This window comes from Delphinus delphis, chromosome 3 (genome assembly GCF_949987515.2).
Source record: "Delphinus delphis chromosome 3, mDelDel1.2, whole genome shotgun sequence".
Classification (NCBI taxonomy): domain Eukaryota; kingdom Metazoa; phylum Chordata; class Mammalia; order Artiodactyla; family Delphinidae; genus Delphinus; species Delphinus delphis.
The window spans coordinates 130,696,749-130,712,072 of record NC_082685.1 but is presented as its reverse complement, the minus strand read 5'-3'; the positions used below and the strand labels follow the sequence as shown (position 1 = coordinate 130,712,072).

Here is a 15,324-nt window from a genome sequence, read left to right as displayed (position 1 = left end):
TCCCTCCCACCCTACCAACCCCAGTCCTAATCACTAGTAATAGCTTCTTGTGTATCTCTCCCGATGTTTCCTTTGCATACATAAGAATGCAAATATATGTGTATATGTATATTGTTTTACTCAAATGAGTTCATTATACTACACATGCTGTTCTGCAACTTCCTTTTTGTCTTTCTAAATCAACTTTATAAAAGTATGGTTCACTTCTAATAAAATGTCATTTTAAGTGTATAAGTGAGTGTGTTTGACACATGTATACATCCACGTAACCATCATCATAATCAAGACATAAACCATTGCCATCATCCCCAAAAGTTTCCTCATCATGCCTAACAGTCAATCTCTTTCCTCCACCCCTGTAGTCAGGCAACCACTGACCTGCTTCCTCTCATTAGAGACAGATTTTGCAGAGATGACTTTTCTAGAATTTAATATAATGAAACTGTTCAGCATGTACTCATTTTTGCCTGGCTTTTTTCATTCTTATATAATGTTTTTGAGAGTTGCTTGCAGTGTTTGGCTGTTATTAGTAAAGTTGCTATGAACATTTGCTTACAAGTCTTTTTTTGTTGGCATTTTCATTTTTCTTGAGTAAAAACGTAGGAATGAAATTGTTAGGTCATATGGTAAGTGTATGTCTAACTTCATAAGAAAGTGCCAAGCAGTTTTGCAAAGTGGTTGTACCATTTCATTTTATACTCTTACAATCAGGGTATGAGTATTCAGTGGCTTCACATCCTCCCAACACTTGGTATTACTGATCTTTTTAATTTTAGCCATTTTGATTGATATATACATAGTGGTATGTCACTGCAGTTTTCATTTTCATTTTTCCCATGACTAGCGATGCTGAACTTATTTTTACATGTTTATTGGCCATCCATATATCTACTTCTGCAAAGTGTTGTCCTTTTAAAACTTCTTTATAAATTCTAGACAGAAGTCTTTTATCAGAAATATGTATTGTGTTATTTTCTTCCTACAACTTGCTTTTTTCACTTAACCTAATATTTTGTTTTTGTTTTTTGCAGTAGGCGGGCCTCTCACTGTTGTGGCCTCTCCCTTTGCGGAGCACAGGCTCCAGACGCACAGGCTCCGGACGCGCAGCCTCCGGATGCGCAGGCTCAGCGGCCATGGCTCACGGGCCCAGCCGCTTCGCGGCATGTGGGATCTTCCCGGACCTGGGTATGAACCCGTGTCCCCTGCATTGGCAGGCGGACTCTCAACCACTGCGCCACCAGGGAAGCCCTCACTTAACCTAATATTTTTAGTTTATCTTATGATATGTAGGTTTTCTCTTTCCAGGCAATGGGTTTCCTCTATAAAGGAAGGTGCTTTTTAAAATTAACCAAATAATTTAGCATACTCCTTACACAGAACAATCATTTAAAAATACTTGGTGATTATCTCTTTAAACATGGGAGGAATGTAATTAACATATATTGAGCAGTTATTTTGTGTCATTTTTTCCCTGTTATTTTATTTAATCCTCACATAAACCCCTAGAGGTAACTGTTTCCTCAATTTAAAAATGAGGAAACTAAGTCTTATAAAAGTTAAATATTTTGCCAGGTATATCCAGCTAGAAGCCCAATATAAATTTCTACTCACAGGGTCAAATTTTTCCTCTTCTAAACTTTTAGAAGTCTCACTCTTTTCTTCTTCATTTTGTTGTTCAGCATATCGCAAAATCCATTCTTTCATATTTACTTCCAAATTTTTTTCTTCCTTTTTAGGCTAGAAAGAAAAAACAAATATCTGAAAAATCAAAATTAGAAAAAGGTGTCAAAACTATCATCAAGTGTCACTGCTTTTATAATTTCTTTACACTCAGAAACAGTAGACACATAAGCCTCAAAAATCACATTCTCTACTGTTCAGTGAAGGACAAATGAATGGAACTCAACATTAATAAGTCTAAACTTACATGATCTGAAGAATACATTTACATAAAGAGGCAAAAAAATGAAAGAACTATTAAAAACTAGTGTTGTCCTTAAAAACAGTGGTTTTGTGGGGATGATGTTTCCACAGATTTTTGCCCTGTTTATTTTTAAGCTTTATTGAGGTATAACTGATACATTAAAAATTGCACATAGTTAATGTACATATTAAAATGTTAATTATTTACTGTATATATATGTATGTGTGTATATATATATATACATATATATATATATATACACAGACTCACCATTTTGATGAGTTTGGACATATGCATACACCTATGACATCATCACCACGATCAAGGTACTAAACATATCCATCACCTCCAAAAATTTCTGTGTGTTCTTTTGTGTGTGTGTACAGTACTGTACTGTTAACTATAGGCACTATGTTGCATAGCAGCTGTATAGAACTTACCTATCTTGCATAACTGAAATTTTATAACCATTAAGCAACATTTCCCCATTTGCCCCTCCTCCCTTTAGCCCCTGGTAACTACCATTCTATTCTCTGTTTCTATGAATATGACTGTATTAGGTACCTCATATAAGTGACATAATGTAGTATTTGTCTTTCTGTGATTGGCTTATTTAACTTAGCATAATGTTCTCTAGGTTCACCCATGTTCATAGATGTTTTATGATATGCAGAGTACTTAGGTGTAATGCGTAATGAAGTGTAATGAAGTACACCTTCCAGTACTAATGCCTTTCTGTAATCCCCTTCCATACAGATTTTGAATTGGCCACATGACTTGCTTCAACCAATGGGACATTAGCAAGAGTGATACAAGCAGAGGCTTGATATAAATTTGTACACTGGGGCTTACTATCTCAAGATACTTGCTCTTGGAAGCCATATGTCAAGTAAGAAGTCTGACCACCCTAATATCACCATATAAGAGGAAACCTAAGCTAGTCATGTGGAGAGAGAGATGACTTGCTAGCTCCCAGCCGAGGCACCTAGTCATGTGAGTAAAGAAACCATTTTGGATGTTCCAGTCTGAGGAGATACCTCATGGAGCAGAAGAACTGCCTGGCTGAGCCCAGTTCAGACTGCAAAATCATAAGAAATTCTTGGTTTAAGTCACTACATTTTCAGGTGGTTTGTTATGTAGCAATAGATAACTGAAACCGACAGTGATAGAAGAGTTTGGCAAACCCATTAGACATTTTCAATAAGTAAAAACATTATTGTAACCTAATATTTATACCCTTATGAACTATTACATGTGCTTCATTCTGATTTTATACAACTTTAAATGTTTAATTCTTAAATTACCTTTATCATAGGATCTTCTTCCTGTTTTTTGGTTTTAGATTGCAGTGGAGGTGAAATAGTGGCTTGTATTTGAGGAGACTGGAATTTTGGCCTACTTAGAGGTTGCTGCTCTTCAAATTCCTGACTGAATCCTTCAGGAAGTGCATCTTAAGAGAAATTGGGATGAAAATAAACATGTACATGATACATAAAACACACAAATATTTATTAAACACTCACATAAACTCTGTCTAGACAAAGAGCACCTAATTTTATTCTACTGCTCATCTCCTAGGAATAGAAATCCTATGATGAACCTCGTTTTATTATCAAACCAGTGGGAACACTCTCTAGATGATAACCAGCCCACCTCTATTTGACCATTTATTTCACCCTCAATATGCTAGACTCCTAAATTTCCATAAGAAAATCTTAACCCTCCCTTCTCTTTGGTTGCCTGTCACAACATGTGACAGTATCCTTAATCAGTCATAGAAGCAATATGCATTCCAGGTTCTTGCCAAAGATTACAACCTTGACGCTCTGCTTAATTAAATATTATTTATCCAAAGCCAGACAGCCCTAATTTCTAAACCAAAACGAGGATACACAGCCTGACAGGTTACAGACAGGCAAACTTTGAGAATCTGCTGTATTATGTGCATTGTAAAATGGCTATCAACAACTGAAAGCAGCACACAAAAAAATAATTTCTGCTTGCACAGACTACAACCTTTAAGAAGAATATACTAAAAAGACTAGAAAAGTGTAAGAACATCCTAAAAATAAATAATTATAACAGTGAAAAAAATTTTCAGTACAAGTCCAAAGCTTGATACAAATATCATAAACATTGAAATTACTTCAAAAGGTTTTATAAACTGAAAGATATTTATGCCAATACTGCTTACCATCTGAAAGATTTAAACAGAGCCAATCCAAGGCAGAATGAAGATCACCTCCATGTAAGAGTGTGTTAGTCATGGCATCTTCAATGTCCTTAGTCTTAAATGAAAATGCTTGTAAAGCCATGTATAAATCCTATGAAAGGGAAAAGTAACGAAGTCATTCTGTCAATTTTCTCTTTTTTCATTACTAAGTCTATTCTCCCATTCATTTTAAACAAGAAACTCTTGACACAAATTGTAACTTCAAAAATATCTTTTTTTCTCTTTTTTTCCAGTTAGAAGAGTTAAATGTGCTCATTGTATTGAGGTTTTTTTTTTTTGATGTGCAGACCATTTTTAATGTCTTTATTGAATTTGTTACAATATTACTTCTGTTTAATGTTTTGGTTTTTTGGCCCTGAGGCATGTGGGATCCTAGCTCCCTGACCAGGGATCGAACCTGCACCCCCTGCATTGGAAGGCGAAGTCTTAACCACTGGACTGCCAGGGAAGTCCCTCTCACTGTATTGAGAATCTGAGAACTATAGATAAATAAAAAAGGACCAGGAGAAACTGCTCATATTCTCACTATCTAAAGATACTGTTTGCAATGTAGTATGCTTCCTTTCAGTCATTTTTCTATGATTTTGTAAAACCAAACTTTACTTAACATTATAACATAAGCATCTTCCCAAATTATTAGAAACTGTTCATCAATTTTAATAGTTAAAGAATATTCCACTGGGTAGACATATCATAATCTATTTTCCTATTGGTGACGACTTAAGATGTTTACTTTTTTTATTATTATCAGCAGTGCTTCAATGAACATGTTCAGACATAAAGTAAAGCTTTTTATTGTACTTTCTAAAGCATGATCTTTACAGCTGGGCAGGACTGGGTTCAAATCCAGACTCTGTTTACTTTGCTACTTAGTAATTAAAAACCTCAGGCTATAATATATGTAATCTTTCCAAGCCTCATTTCCTTCATTTGAAAATTGGGGCAAAATACTTTCCAGGATTGGTGTGTCAGAGAAAATGTAAGCAAAGTGCCCACCACAAGTCCAACATAATTTTGGGAATGTAATTTAGTTTTCATATCACTATTTTAATGCATGTACTTGTTTTTGGCACAGTTCCTTCCTTATTCTTGAAGACGGAACTAATCTATATGAAATTTCAATGGAAGTTGAAAAGTCATTTTATCTCACATGTGGAGCTGTCTTAAAAATGCTCCACTAAAAATAAGTAACTTAAAAAAAGTTTGCAAAATACCTGTAATTTTTTGGCAGTAAGTCTTCCAGAAATCACTCCCTTGTCATTATTTTGCTTTTTATGCTCATTTATCACTCCAATAATTTTTTGCTCTAGTTTGTTATTAATTACCACCTGTTGAGACCAAAAAGGTCATATCAGTTAGAAGATAAATAACATTTAATAATTAAATAATTAGAAGCAAATCACACAGTTTTCTATATCCCTTCCAACCAAGCCCAGAATTTCAGCTGAAATCAGATACAGTGATTATCATATATTGGAATACCATTCACTGGACCACATTCCTACCATATATTTAAGAAAAAATGGGATACGGAAAAAGCAACAACATGTGGCAAGGCAAAAATCCTTTTATAAAGCCTCTTGAAGCCGTATGTCTCAAGACTCTGTCCTTGGACCACTCTTAGATTGCCACCATAAAGACAGATTCCTAAGCCCTATCCTAAACATACTGAATCAGAATCCTTGGGGATGGAACCCAAAAATTTGCATTAATGTAAACCAGCCCAAGCACATTGCCTGAAAGAATGGATGCTACACTAAAAAGAGGGCAAATCAAGTAAAAGTAAAAACTTATATAAATTGTAATAATTAGGTTACACAAATTATTTTGGCTTCCAGAGTTTGTTTTCTACTTTTTCCTATTGGCCATTTTACCTTCTGCTGTGTCCATATGTTTAACCTAAGATTATACAGCCAACTACCTTCAAAACTACCTTCTTTTGATCACATCTTTACTGATGCTCACTACGAGCAATGCACAAAAACATACTTCAGGAATTCAGTCTAGCACAGGAAACATGTATAAAATGATAAACTGTAACCCAGCAAGTCATTATTTAGAAAGATGTAAGAAGTGCTGATGGAACCACCAGGAAAATAACCTGGTGAGTTATGATGGACTTCACAGAGGTGACAAATGGAGAAAGGGAAGTTGATATACTTAGAAGTTTGGACCTTATCCAGCTCTTCCTTAATTTTTTACAGGCTCTCAACAGATGTGTACGATTTACTTTTATTTAGTATAGATGAGGAATTACTGTACTATTTACAAAAATTTAAAACACCCCATCACTTGCTTACATTTAAGAGTATATCTTTTTTTTTAAGGTAACATTTCTTGAAATGACTCAAAACCTTGATACTCACTTTCAAAATAGATTTATCCAGATTTGCAGGACCACCAGAATCATTTGCAGAATTAAAACTATAAATTTTCGGACCTGTATATAACAGACAATGAACAGTCAAGGTAATTTAGTGATCAATATCCATTACACTATTTTAATTTTCCTCTAAAGATCGCTAAACATTAAATATTTGATTTCAGGTCTTTCTTTTCCACTTTACCAAATAACTCAATCTGGAAGTCAGCAATACTTCCGCTAAATTTGCAAAAACATTCTACCGCTTAGCACTCTCTAGGTTAACTAGTTTCTCAGAGTGTAAATGCCTGGCACTTAGCTGAAGTAAGATCTCTCAGAGGATATTTGATTCCTGGCAGAGAAGATGGGTAATTCTGAAGAGAAAGCACTCCTCCTAAGGCAAAAACGAGGTGAGAGTTCCTATCATTCTCTCCTACTGAGTATAAGGTTGCTATATTAGTTTCCAAGGCTGCTGTACAAACTTGGTGGCTGAATATACAGAAACATTCTCTCTCAATTCTGAAGGCTAGAAGTCCAAAATCAAGGTATCAGTAGGACCATACTCCCTCTGAAGTCTCTAGATAAGACTCTTTTCTTGCCTCTTCTGGCTTCTGGTGACCCCAGGTGTTGCTTGGCTTGTCTGCCTCCTTCTTAAAATGGGTCTTCACGTGGCCTTATTCCCTCTGTCTCTCTGTATGCAAATCTGTCTCCTTTCTCTGGATGCTAGTCATTGGATTTAGGGCTCTCCCTAAATCCACGATGCCTTCATCTCAAGATCCTTAACTAATTGCACCTGCAAAGATCTTTTTTCCAAATAAGATCACATTCTGAGGTTCCATGTGGACATGAAATTTTGGGAAACACTACTCAACCCACTACAGTTGCCAAGTCTGTTCCAGTCAATAGAAATGCTATATATTAAGTTTTCTAACAATGAATAACCGGGAAGGAACACATTTTATTTTCAAATGTTGGTCTCATGATCTCCTTACTCTCTTAAAAATTATTGAAGATCCCAAATACTTTTTGTTTATGTAGGTTATAATATTGATATTTATCATACTATAAATTAAAAGGGAAATTGTATTTATTTTTAAAGATTTATTATTTTTATTTATTTTTGGCTGCGTTGGGTCTTAGTTGCCGCACGTGGGACCTTTGTTGAGGCACACAGGCTCTTCGTTGCGGTGTGCGGGCTTCTCTCTAGTTGTGGTACGCGGATTTTCTCTTCTCTAGATGAGGCGCGTGGGCTCCAGTTGAGGCATGCGAGCTCAGCAGTTGTGGTATGCAGGCTTAGCTGCCCCGCGGCATGTGGGATCTTAGTTCCCTAACCAGGGATTGAACACACGTCCCCTGCATTGCAAGGTGGATTCTTTACCACTGGACCACCAGGGAAGTCCCAAAAGGGAAATTTTAAAAAATATTTATTAATTCATTAAAAATAAACCTACTACATGTTAATATAGTACTTTTATGAAAAATAACTATATTTTCCAAATCAAAAAAATTGTTTTCTACTTTTGCAAATCTCTTAACATCTGGCTTCTGCATTCAGTCTTCTGTAATATCACACATCATGTAGTCGCTGTACACTAGAGAGAAAATGAACATGAAAATGGCAAATAACATTTTAGAATTATTACGAATATAGTTTGATCTCATTAAGCCTCTGCTAGAAAGGTCTCAAAAGTTCCCCAGGATCCCCTAAGCACACTTTGAGAACCACTGCTATATAAAAATAATCCTAGAATCGTACAAAACCTTGTTACTCTGCTTTTATAAACCTTAAAATAGGATTTTTTTTCACTTTGAGAAACCTAAACATTAAAGAGTTGCTTATTATAAAGTCCAGGATTTTAGTCTCTGTTGACTTACATTGGGTTGTTCATTTTAAGATGCTAGTTAATATAATGAGGCATTTAAAAAGGAAAACCAAAGTTTCTGAAAATAACTATTTACATTTGAGCAGTCTGAACTAGGAACATTGGTGGGTCCCTGAATTACTTCTGTGCTATAGTTAAGAAGGTACCCAAAGCTACCTAGAATACATTAAAGGATAATAACAATTCTGGTATTCCTGGTATGGTTTTCCTCATCTTTTAGTCTCAGACTTTACCTTAATCCTGGTAACCTTGCTCATAAACTCATGTCAATGGTTATAAAGGAGAGTATATATCAGTAGTCTTTAACCATTTCTGGGGGGTCTTATCAATTGTAGTAAATTCATTCACAAATTTAGCACACTAATCAGTTTTAGAGGTCCCTAAACCCATGGAGGGGCCCCAGTTATAACCCTTTCTGAAAAGGTACAGACAGATGAATGCTTCATTACCAAGACAATACTGAGAAACAGTTCAGGTTCCTGTGTTACTGACAGAGGTAAGATTGTAAATTCCGTTAATAAGCGTCTTTTGGTTTTGTTTTTTGTTTTGGCCACGCCACGCAGCTTACGATATCTTGGTTCCCCAACCAGGAGGTAAACCTGAGCCCCAGCAGTGAAATCTCCGAGTCCTAACCACTGGACCAACAGGGAATTCCTGATTGGTTTTGTTTTTTAAATTAGTGAATTAAAGATTGCAGTCAGCTCTCATTTTTCTCCTCCAACCATTCCACCTAAAACGTCTGACCATATCACTTCCTTGAGGTCAGCTTATACTGCTAACTTCCAGAGGGCAAATAAAAGATCTAAGTCCCCAGACTATCAGGAGGGGAATGAACACCCACACTGCTGTGAATTCGCTGGGTGTCAATCAGGGTCTCTAAAAATGGTATGTTTTCATTTTATTCAATACTCTGAGGAACTGAAGCAATAATGAGATCTTCCCAGGGATATTACCAATTAAATCAAGTAAACCAGTAAGGCTCTTTCATTTTCAAATTCTTCCTAAAACATGTTCATGTAAGATTTTTAATCGGCATGAATGAAAACTCCAAAATCTGAAATGCATTTTAAAACAACCTGATAGAAATCCTTCTAAACTGTATTTACACTTCCTGCCATAATACATACAATAAGCAAAATTCAAAGCTTTTCATGATGCATTACTTATGAGTATCTATGACTTTGCTCAGAGGCTTGCAGAGGCTACCCAATTCCCTGAGACTGCTCTAATTTTCTATTTAGTGATTCTTTGGTCTTCTCTCCTGTCAGCTGCCACCTTTCAGAATGTCAACCTAATAACTCTCCACCCCCAAATTCTAATCTGTTACCTAGGAAAAAGTGATGGCACCAGAAGAAAATAGATACTGAAACTTGTAAATGAGTAACCCTATTTTCAAATACAATTCTAAGTCAGTAGGCCAGGGAATAAAAATGGTCCCCATTCTTTTGCCAAGTAATGTGCATAAGATGTATGACAGCTACCTTTCTTGCTGCTTAGAGACCCTTCTCCACAAGTTTTGGTTTTGTTTCAGATGAAGGGAGTTATTGGAAATCTGACTGGAAATAAGGAAGTTAGTGTGCAGGATGTATCCCTAAGGCAAAAGCACTAAGGGTTTCAGATTTATAATGACTGTTCATGGAACAAAGGAACATATGTAACTGGCTCTCAAAAATATTTATTACATTAAAGTTGAAGCACAGAAAAACTAAGTGGTTTCCTCAAGATGACTTAGCAAGAAAAAAGAAGCATCAGCCAGAATCAATTTCTTGTTGCCCAATACTCTTTTTTCTTATGGAATATTTTCCTTTTATACAGTATTGCTTTTTACATCATACAGTGATTGTAATGACCCACTATCACTGAAACATTCACTTCGAGGTGCTGGTGCTGGTGATAGGTGCACTGAGGCACTGTGGCTCCCTTCTGCCCAACAGTACACATCTGCAAGGGGAACCAAACCAGCCAAGAGACCCAGTCAGGAATAAATAAGACCCAATCTTGTCCTCACGGAACTCATATTCTGGTGGAGTAATTAAGCAACTAATTACCCAAATAGGCTATGAAGGGGAAGTATAGCGTATCTGGAGAATAAATTAGAGTTAGCTGATATAATCTAAGCAGTCAGGATCTGTGAGGAAGTCCATCCATACTGCCAAAACTACCTGACTAATCTTAGCTAAGGTCTCTTCCCCGTTTAATACAAACACCAGTTCCCCCCCGCCCCACTCATACCACCCATACAGACTTTCTTCTTGTCTTCCTGCATCATGCCAAGCTTGTTCCCACCTTAAGGCCTTTGCCCTTGTTGCCTAAGCCTCAAACATTCTGTCTCCAGATCTAATAACTGGTTGCTTCAAATCATCTCAGCAGGTTTCCTCAGAAAACCCATCTCTGTTCTAAACCAAAACAGACCCCACCACCCAATTTATTCTTTACCAAGTCACTATTTTCTGACTTTCATGGCACTTTTCCTATTTTATTTTGGTGACCCTAAAAACTATAATGGTTTTTATGAATTTATTCATGACATCAGTCCCCTAGTCTTATTTCCCTCTTAAGATTTTAAGTCTCAACTAGGTTTAAGAATTTTCACAAACACAAGCCTTATGGTTGTAAGCACCCTCCACCAGCCCCCAATAATGTAAGCCCCTTGAAAGCAGTGATCTCAGTCTGTTTTGTTCTTGTGGTATCCCCAGTGCCTAAAATCTTGCCTGGCACATAGTAGCTCTTCAAACATTATTTGATAAACAAAAGAAATGAAAAAATAGAAGTGGAAGAATACCCAGGATTGTGCCAAGAACCATTTCGTGGCACCAGTTATTTTCTACCTCTAGATGAGAGTCCAATTTTGAGAAAGTATGCTATGTACAATCCTTCAAATTGTTTGAAAAGCCAGAGAGAGAGATGGAAGCAGAGTAAAACAATTACATTTACATTAGGAACAACAAAGAGTCCAGAGATCATTTTTTCTGTGTACTTTTCCACTTTTTTCTTCCAAGTAGGCCTATTATATGTAATATAAAAATATCCAGACAGAAAAAAAGAAAACAAAATCATGTGGCAATCTTGCTACAACATTTTATTTATACTGCTATATATATTGATTTATGGTTATAAAAAATTCTCTACAAATTTGGTAGATAACCTCTCATTTTCTCTCTTTTGATTTCTTGGTCTTAGTAACTCCTCTGAAATTTTCCTTGTCACTTACCCAAGAAATTTTTTGGATGACTATATTCAGAGCATTTGACTAGATACTGAGGGATGTTAATATGTAACCATAAAACTGTTCCTACCCCCTACAGTTTTATAGGATAGATAAAATGTATAATTGCTCACATAGGCAAGATCTAAACATCAAAAAGAATGATTCAAACAACAATGATATACATGGGCTGGGGAGACAGAAGAATTCAAAAAGTAGTTGATATTTGGGGTGGGTATTACAGGATTCTGGTAGATAGCATTAGGGATAGATAGCATTCCAAATGAGAGAAAACAGCAAGAATAAACATGAGGAGGCAGAAAGCCAACAGCTGCATTTGGAGCAGTGAAAATATACCAGATTTGCTAGAGCTGAATATAGGAACTAGTAAAAAGGCTAGAAAGGGGGTCTTAGATATGAGCTGAATGGTTTGTATTTTATCACAAAGTCAGTGAAGACGCTGTAGAAAAAACTGTTAAGTGACATGATAAAAGCAGTGGTTCTGAAAGATCAATCTGATGCTTTATGCAGAACAGACTGGAGAAGGAAAAAAGAGCACAGCTAGGGAAACCCATTAGAAGGCTGTGTTGGTACTCCATAATTTCATGAGTGCCTAAACTGAGGTGTGACCAGTATAAATCAAAAGTGAAAAGGGCAGGGCTTCCCTGGTGGCGCAGTGGTTGAGAGTCCGCCTGCCGATGCAGGGGACACGGGTTCGTGCCCCGGTCCGGGAAGATCCCACATGCTGTGGAGCGGCTGGGCCCGTGAGCCATGGCCGCTGAGCCTGCGCGTCCGGAGTGTGTGCTCCGCAATGGGAGAGGCCACAACAGTGAGAGGCCCGCGTACCACAAAAAAAAAAAAAAAAAAAAAGTGAAAAGGGCATACATGGAAGAGAAATAAGCAAAGACTGCACGGAGCTTGACAACAGATCGGATGTGAAGAAGAAAGGAAGACATAAAAAATAACTATTGACATTGGATAGAGGAATATGGAAAAACAGAAACAAAGAAGTCACAGGAGAAGCTAGTTTGGGGGAGAGAAGTATAGTTCAGTATTAGCCATGTTATTAAATTTGACGTGCTTGCAAAACAGGGCCAAAAATCCAAGTAAATGCAGAAATGGCTGACTTGAGCTTGGAATAGACCAGGATTGGACATGTTGACTGAGGAGTCATCTACAAAAGAAAAGACAGAAGTAAAGGAAGTAGAGGAACTCTCCTGAAAGGGCTGTAGAGAGAGAATCATACTGTCACAGACTGACACCTACGGCAATGGTCATATTTTGGGGTTGGGAGAATGGGAAGCCAAAGAATAGAACAAATGACTATTAGAAAGTTCAAAGAATTCAGAGGAATATCAAGAAAAGACAGAGTTAGAAAGAGGCTGATTCACAGAGTAAAAGTGCCACAGAATATTTAAGGAGATATTCTATGTATTTGTAATTGCAGGCATAATAACTTTGTAGTTAAAGGGTTACAGTATATTGTAGGGCAAAGAATTATTATTCACCTTCTAAGTGAAGGTTTGTTACCTGCCTACTTCTTCAGTTTCATCTCTTTTCCTCCTTAGGCAGTGCTTACATTGAGTAGCTTAAAGGCCCATGCTCTTTCCTGACTCAAGATCTTTGCACAATAGTGTTCCTTACCTCAGCCAGGAATACTATTTCCCCCATTCTGTACAGCGTTAACACCTATTCATCCTCCCGATACTGTCACTTTCTCAAAGAGACTGTCCATTACTCCTCCTTTTCCCCAGTAAAAATCAGATTACGCTGTTAAATTCTCTTCCTTAGCTTTTCTTTGTGGCACTTATCAATCATAAGAGCAACGTTTGTGTGACTACTTCATGGCTGTGTGCGCCATTAGATTGGCAAGCTCCAGGAGAGATGATTTGTCTGTTTTGCTCATCCCATCCCTAACTTCATGCCAATTACACAGTAGGTTTTCAACAAATATTTGCTAGACTTACGTTTCAGTAAGAACTACAAGCAAACAAGCTAAGCAGAAGAAAACAGCGTATAACTGTCCAAATCAGCTGTAATAGTGGCCTGCTGATCTGCAGCCAGAACCGGCAATCTCCAAATTGAGTTATCAAACCAAACTACACAGTAAGCAAAAATGCACTGCTGCGGTAAAGATCGCTGATAATTTTTACAATAGGTTACCCATATTCAGTGTGTAAGTGCTGAAATTCTTAAGTACTTATTTTTTGCACAACACGTGGAAACGCTACATCGTGGCTGAAAATGGTTTGAGAAGCAAGTAGAAAATGGGTCTGGCTCTAGGACGTTAATAATTCCACACACTACTCTGCATTCGCCTCGCTGGTTTAGATGACGGCTCAGGACGGATCCGCACTGAAACGGGAGCTAATGCAAATTTCTTTTGTTCTCAGGAGATGAAGTGGAGGTTTGGGGGACGCTACCGTCGGAACTCTGGAGGCCCAAGCAGCTTACACTGATCTAAAACAAGGCTACCCGATGGGGAGCCAGCAACTCCGGGTGTGAAAGAGAGAAATGTTAAGACCGAGGGTCCGCCCAGGTGCGAAGGCTTCTCCCTCGGGACTGGCAGTAGCGGTTCAGGAGGAGGCCGGGGCCCGACCGCTCGTACCTTGCTTGACTCGGGGATCCCTGGTGCTGCTAGTAGCGGCGGAAGGGGGCGGCCTGGCCACAGGCTTCTTGTTTTGGGCCTCCCCAGCAGCTCCGGCCTCGGCGGATTTGGCTCTGGAAGCTGATACAGCGGCCCGGACCGCCGCGGCCCCCGGCGCCTTGTGTTTCTTGTTCTTGCCTCCCATGTTGCAGCTGCGGCAGAAGATTCCTCCCGGTCCAGGTCCCGGAACCACTCCCGCACCGCCTCCAGAAGCTCTTCACATTCCCCGAGTCCCACGCCGCCACCTTGCGTCCTCCATCCGGGCTTCTAGGCCCTGCTACAACCGCTGCTTCGCAATTGGTCCGACTCACCAAGGTCCCGCCTCCTCCCCGCCCACCTAGGCGTCTGCTGCGTGGTGGGAACCCTCGCCTCGCTCCCTCTTTAGCCAAGGAGCTGCCTATCCGCCGGTGTTTAAGAGAGGAAAGGAAAGGTCGAAGGAGAAAAAGGAGGCAGGGAAAAAGTCTCCGGGGCTGCGTGACTCGACTAATTTTGTCTCCCACGGGCCCCTGTTGCGGCTTCGCTTGGCGTCACGGTCGGTGCGGTCGCGGAGCATCTTGGGTAGGAGGGAGATTCGGTCTCGCAGCTCCGAAAGATGGCGGACGCTTTTGGGGATGAGCTCTTCAGCGTGTTTGAGGACGACTCGACCACTGCGCCCGGAGCCAAAAAAGACAAGGAGAAGGGGAAATGGAAGGGGCCGCCAGGGTCTGCGGAAAAGGCCGGGTAAGGAAGATGTCCCGAAATGTCTTTTTTTCTTTCTCTCTCAGTGTTGAGGGAAGAAAATCCCACTCTTCTGAAGACCACGAGAAGTAGGGTGTAAGTTAGTGGCGTTGGGAAGTGAAGGGGGTTGAGAAAAATGTTGAGGAGGGAGGAAGAACGTTGGTTTGGGGGAAGCTGGGTTTTGGCGTTCTCCAGTGGCCGCAGGCAGCGTGGACTTCTGACGCTTGCGTAAGGCCTATTACTCCTGCCTGCGCCCTGGGGTCGTGAGGGTAGGTCAGGTGTCTCTTAGTTTCTGTACCCCCAGCTCCAGCACAATACTGGGCACAATGCAGGAAACGAATCACCAGTTGAGT

The 15,324-nt window shown here is 38.9% G+C and overlaps 2 protein-coding genes across 2 annotated transcripts in view; one reads left to right on the top strand and one right to left on the bottom strand.

Moving 5' to 3' along the window:
• DHX29 (DExH-box helicase 29) overlaps positions 1–14,533 on the bottom strand; it is a 48,949-nt gene extending 34,416 nt beyond the window's left edge. The window contains exons 1-6 of the mRNA XM_060009487.1: positions 14,216–14,533; positions 6,524–6,597; positions 5,372–5,485; positions 4,119–4,248; positions 3,229–3,374; positions 1,612–1,737 (exon numbers count right to left, since the gene is read on the bottom strand). Of these exons, the coding sequence (XP_059865470.1) occupies positions 1,612–1,737; positions 3,229–3,374; positions 4,119–4,248; positions 5,372–5,485; positions 6,524–6,597; positions 14,216–14,399 (774 nt within the window). The 5' untranslated portion in view covers positions 14,400–14,533. The remainder of the gene's footprint in view (positions 1–1,611; positions 1,738–3,228; positions 3,375–4,118; positions 4,249–5,371; positions 5,486–6,523; positions 6,598–14,215) is intronic.
• Positions 14,534–14,651: 118 nt separating this feature from the next.
• Positions 14,652–15,324, top strand: part of MTREX (Mtr4 exosome RNA helicase) — a 136,842-nt gene continuing 136,169 nt past the window's right edge. The window contains exon 1 of the mRNA XM_060009488.1: positions 14,652–14,974. Within this exon, the coding sequence (XP_059865471.1) occupies positions 14,847–14,974 (128 nt within the window). The 5' untranslated portion in view covers positions 14,652–14,846. The remainder of the gene's footprint in view (positions 14,975–15,324) is intronic.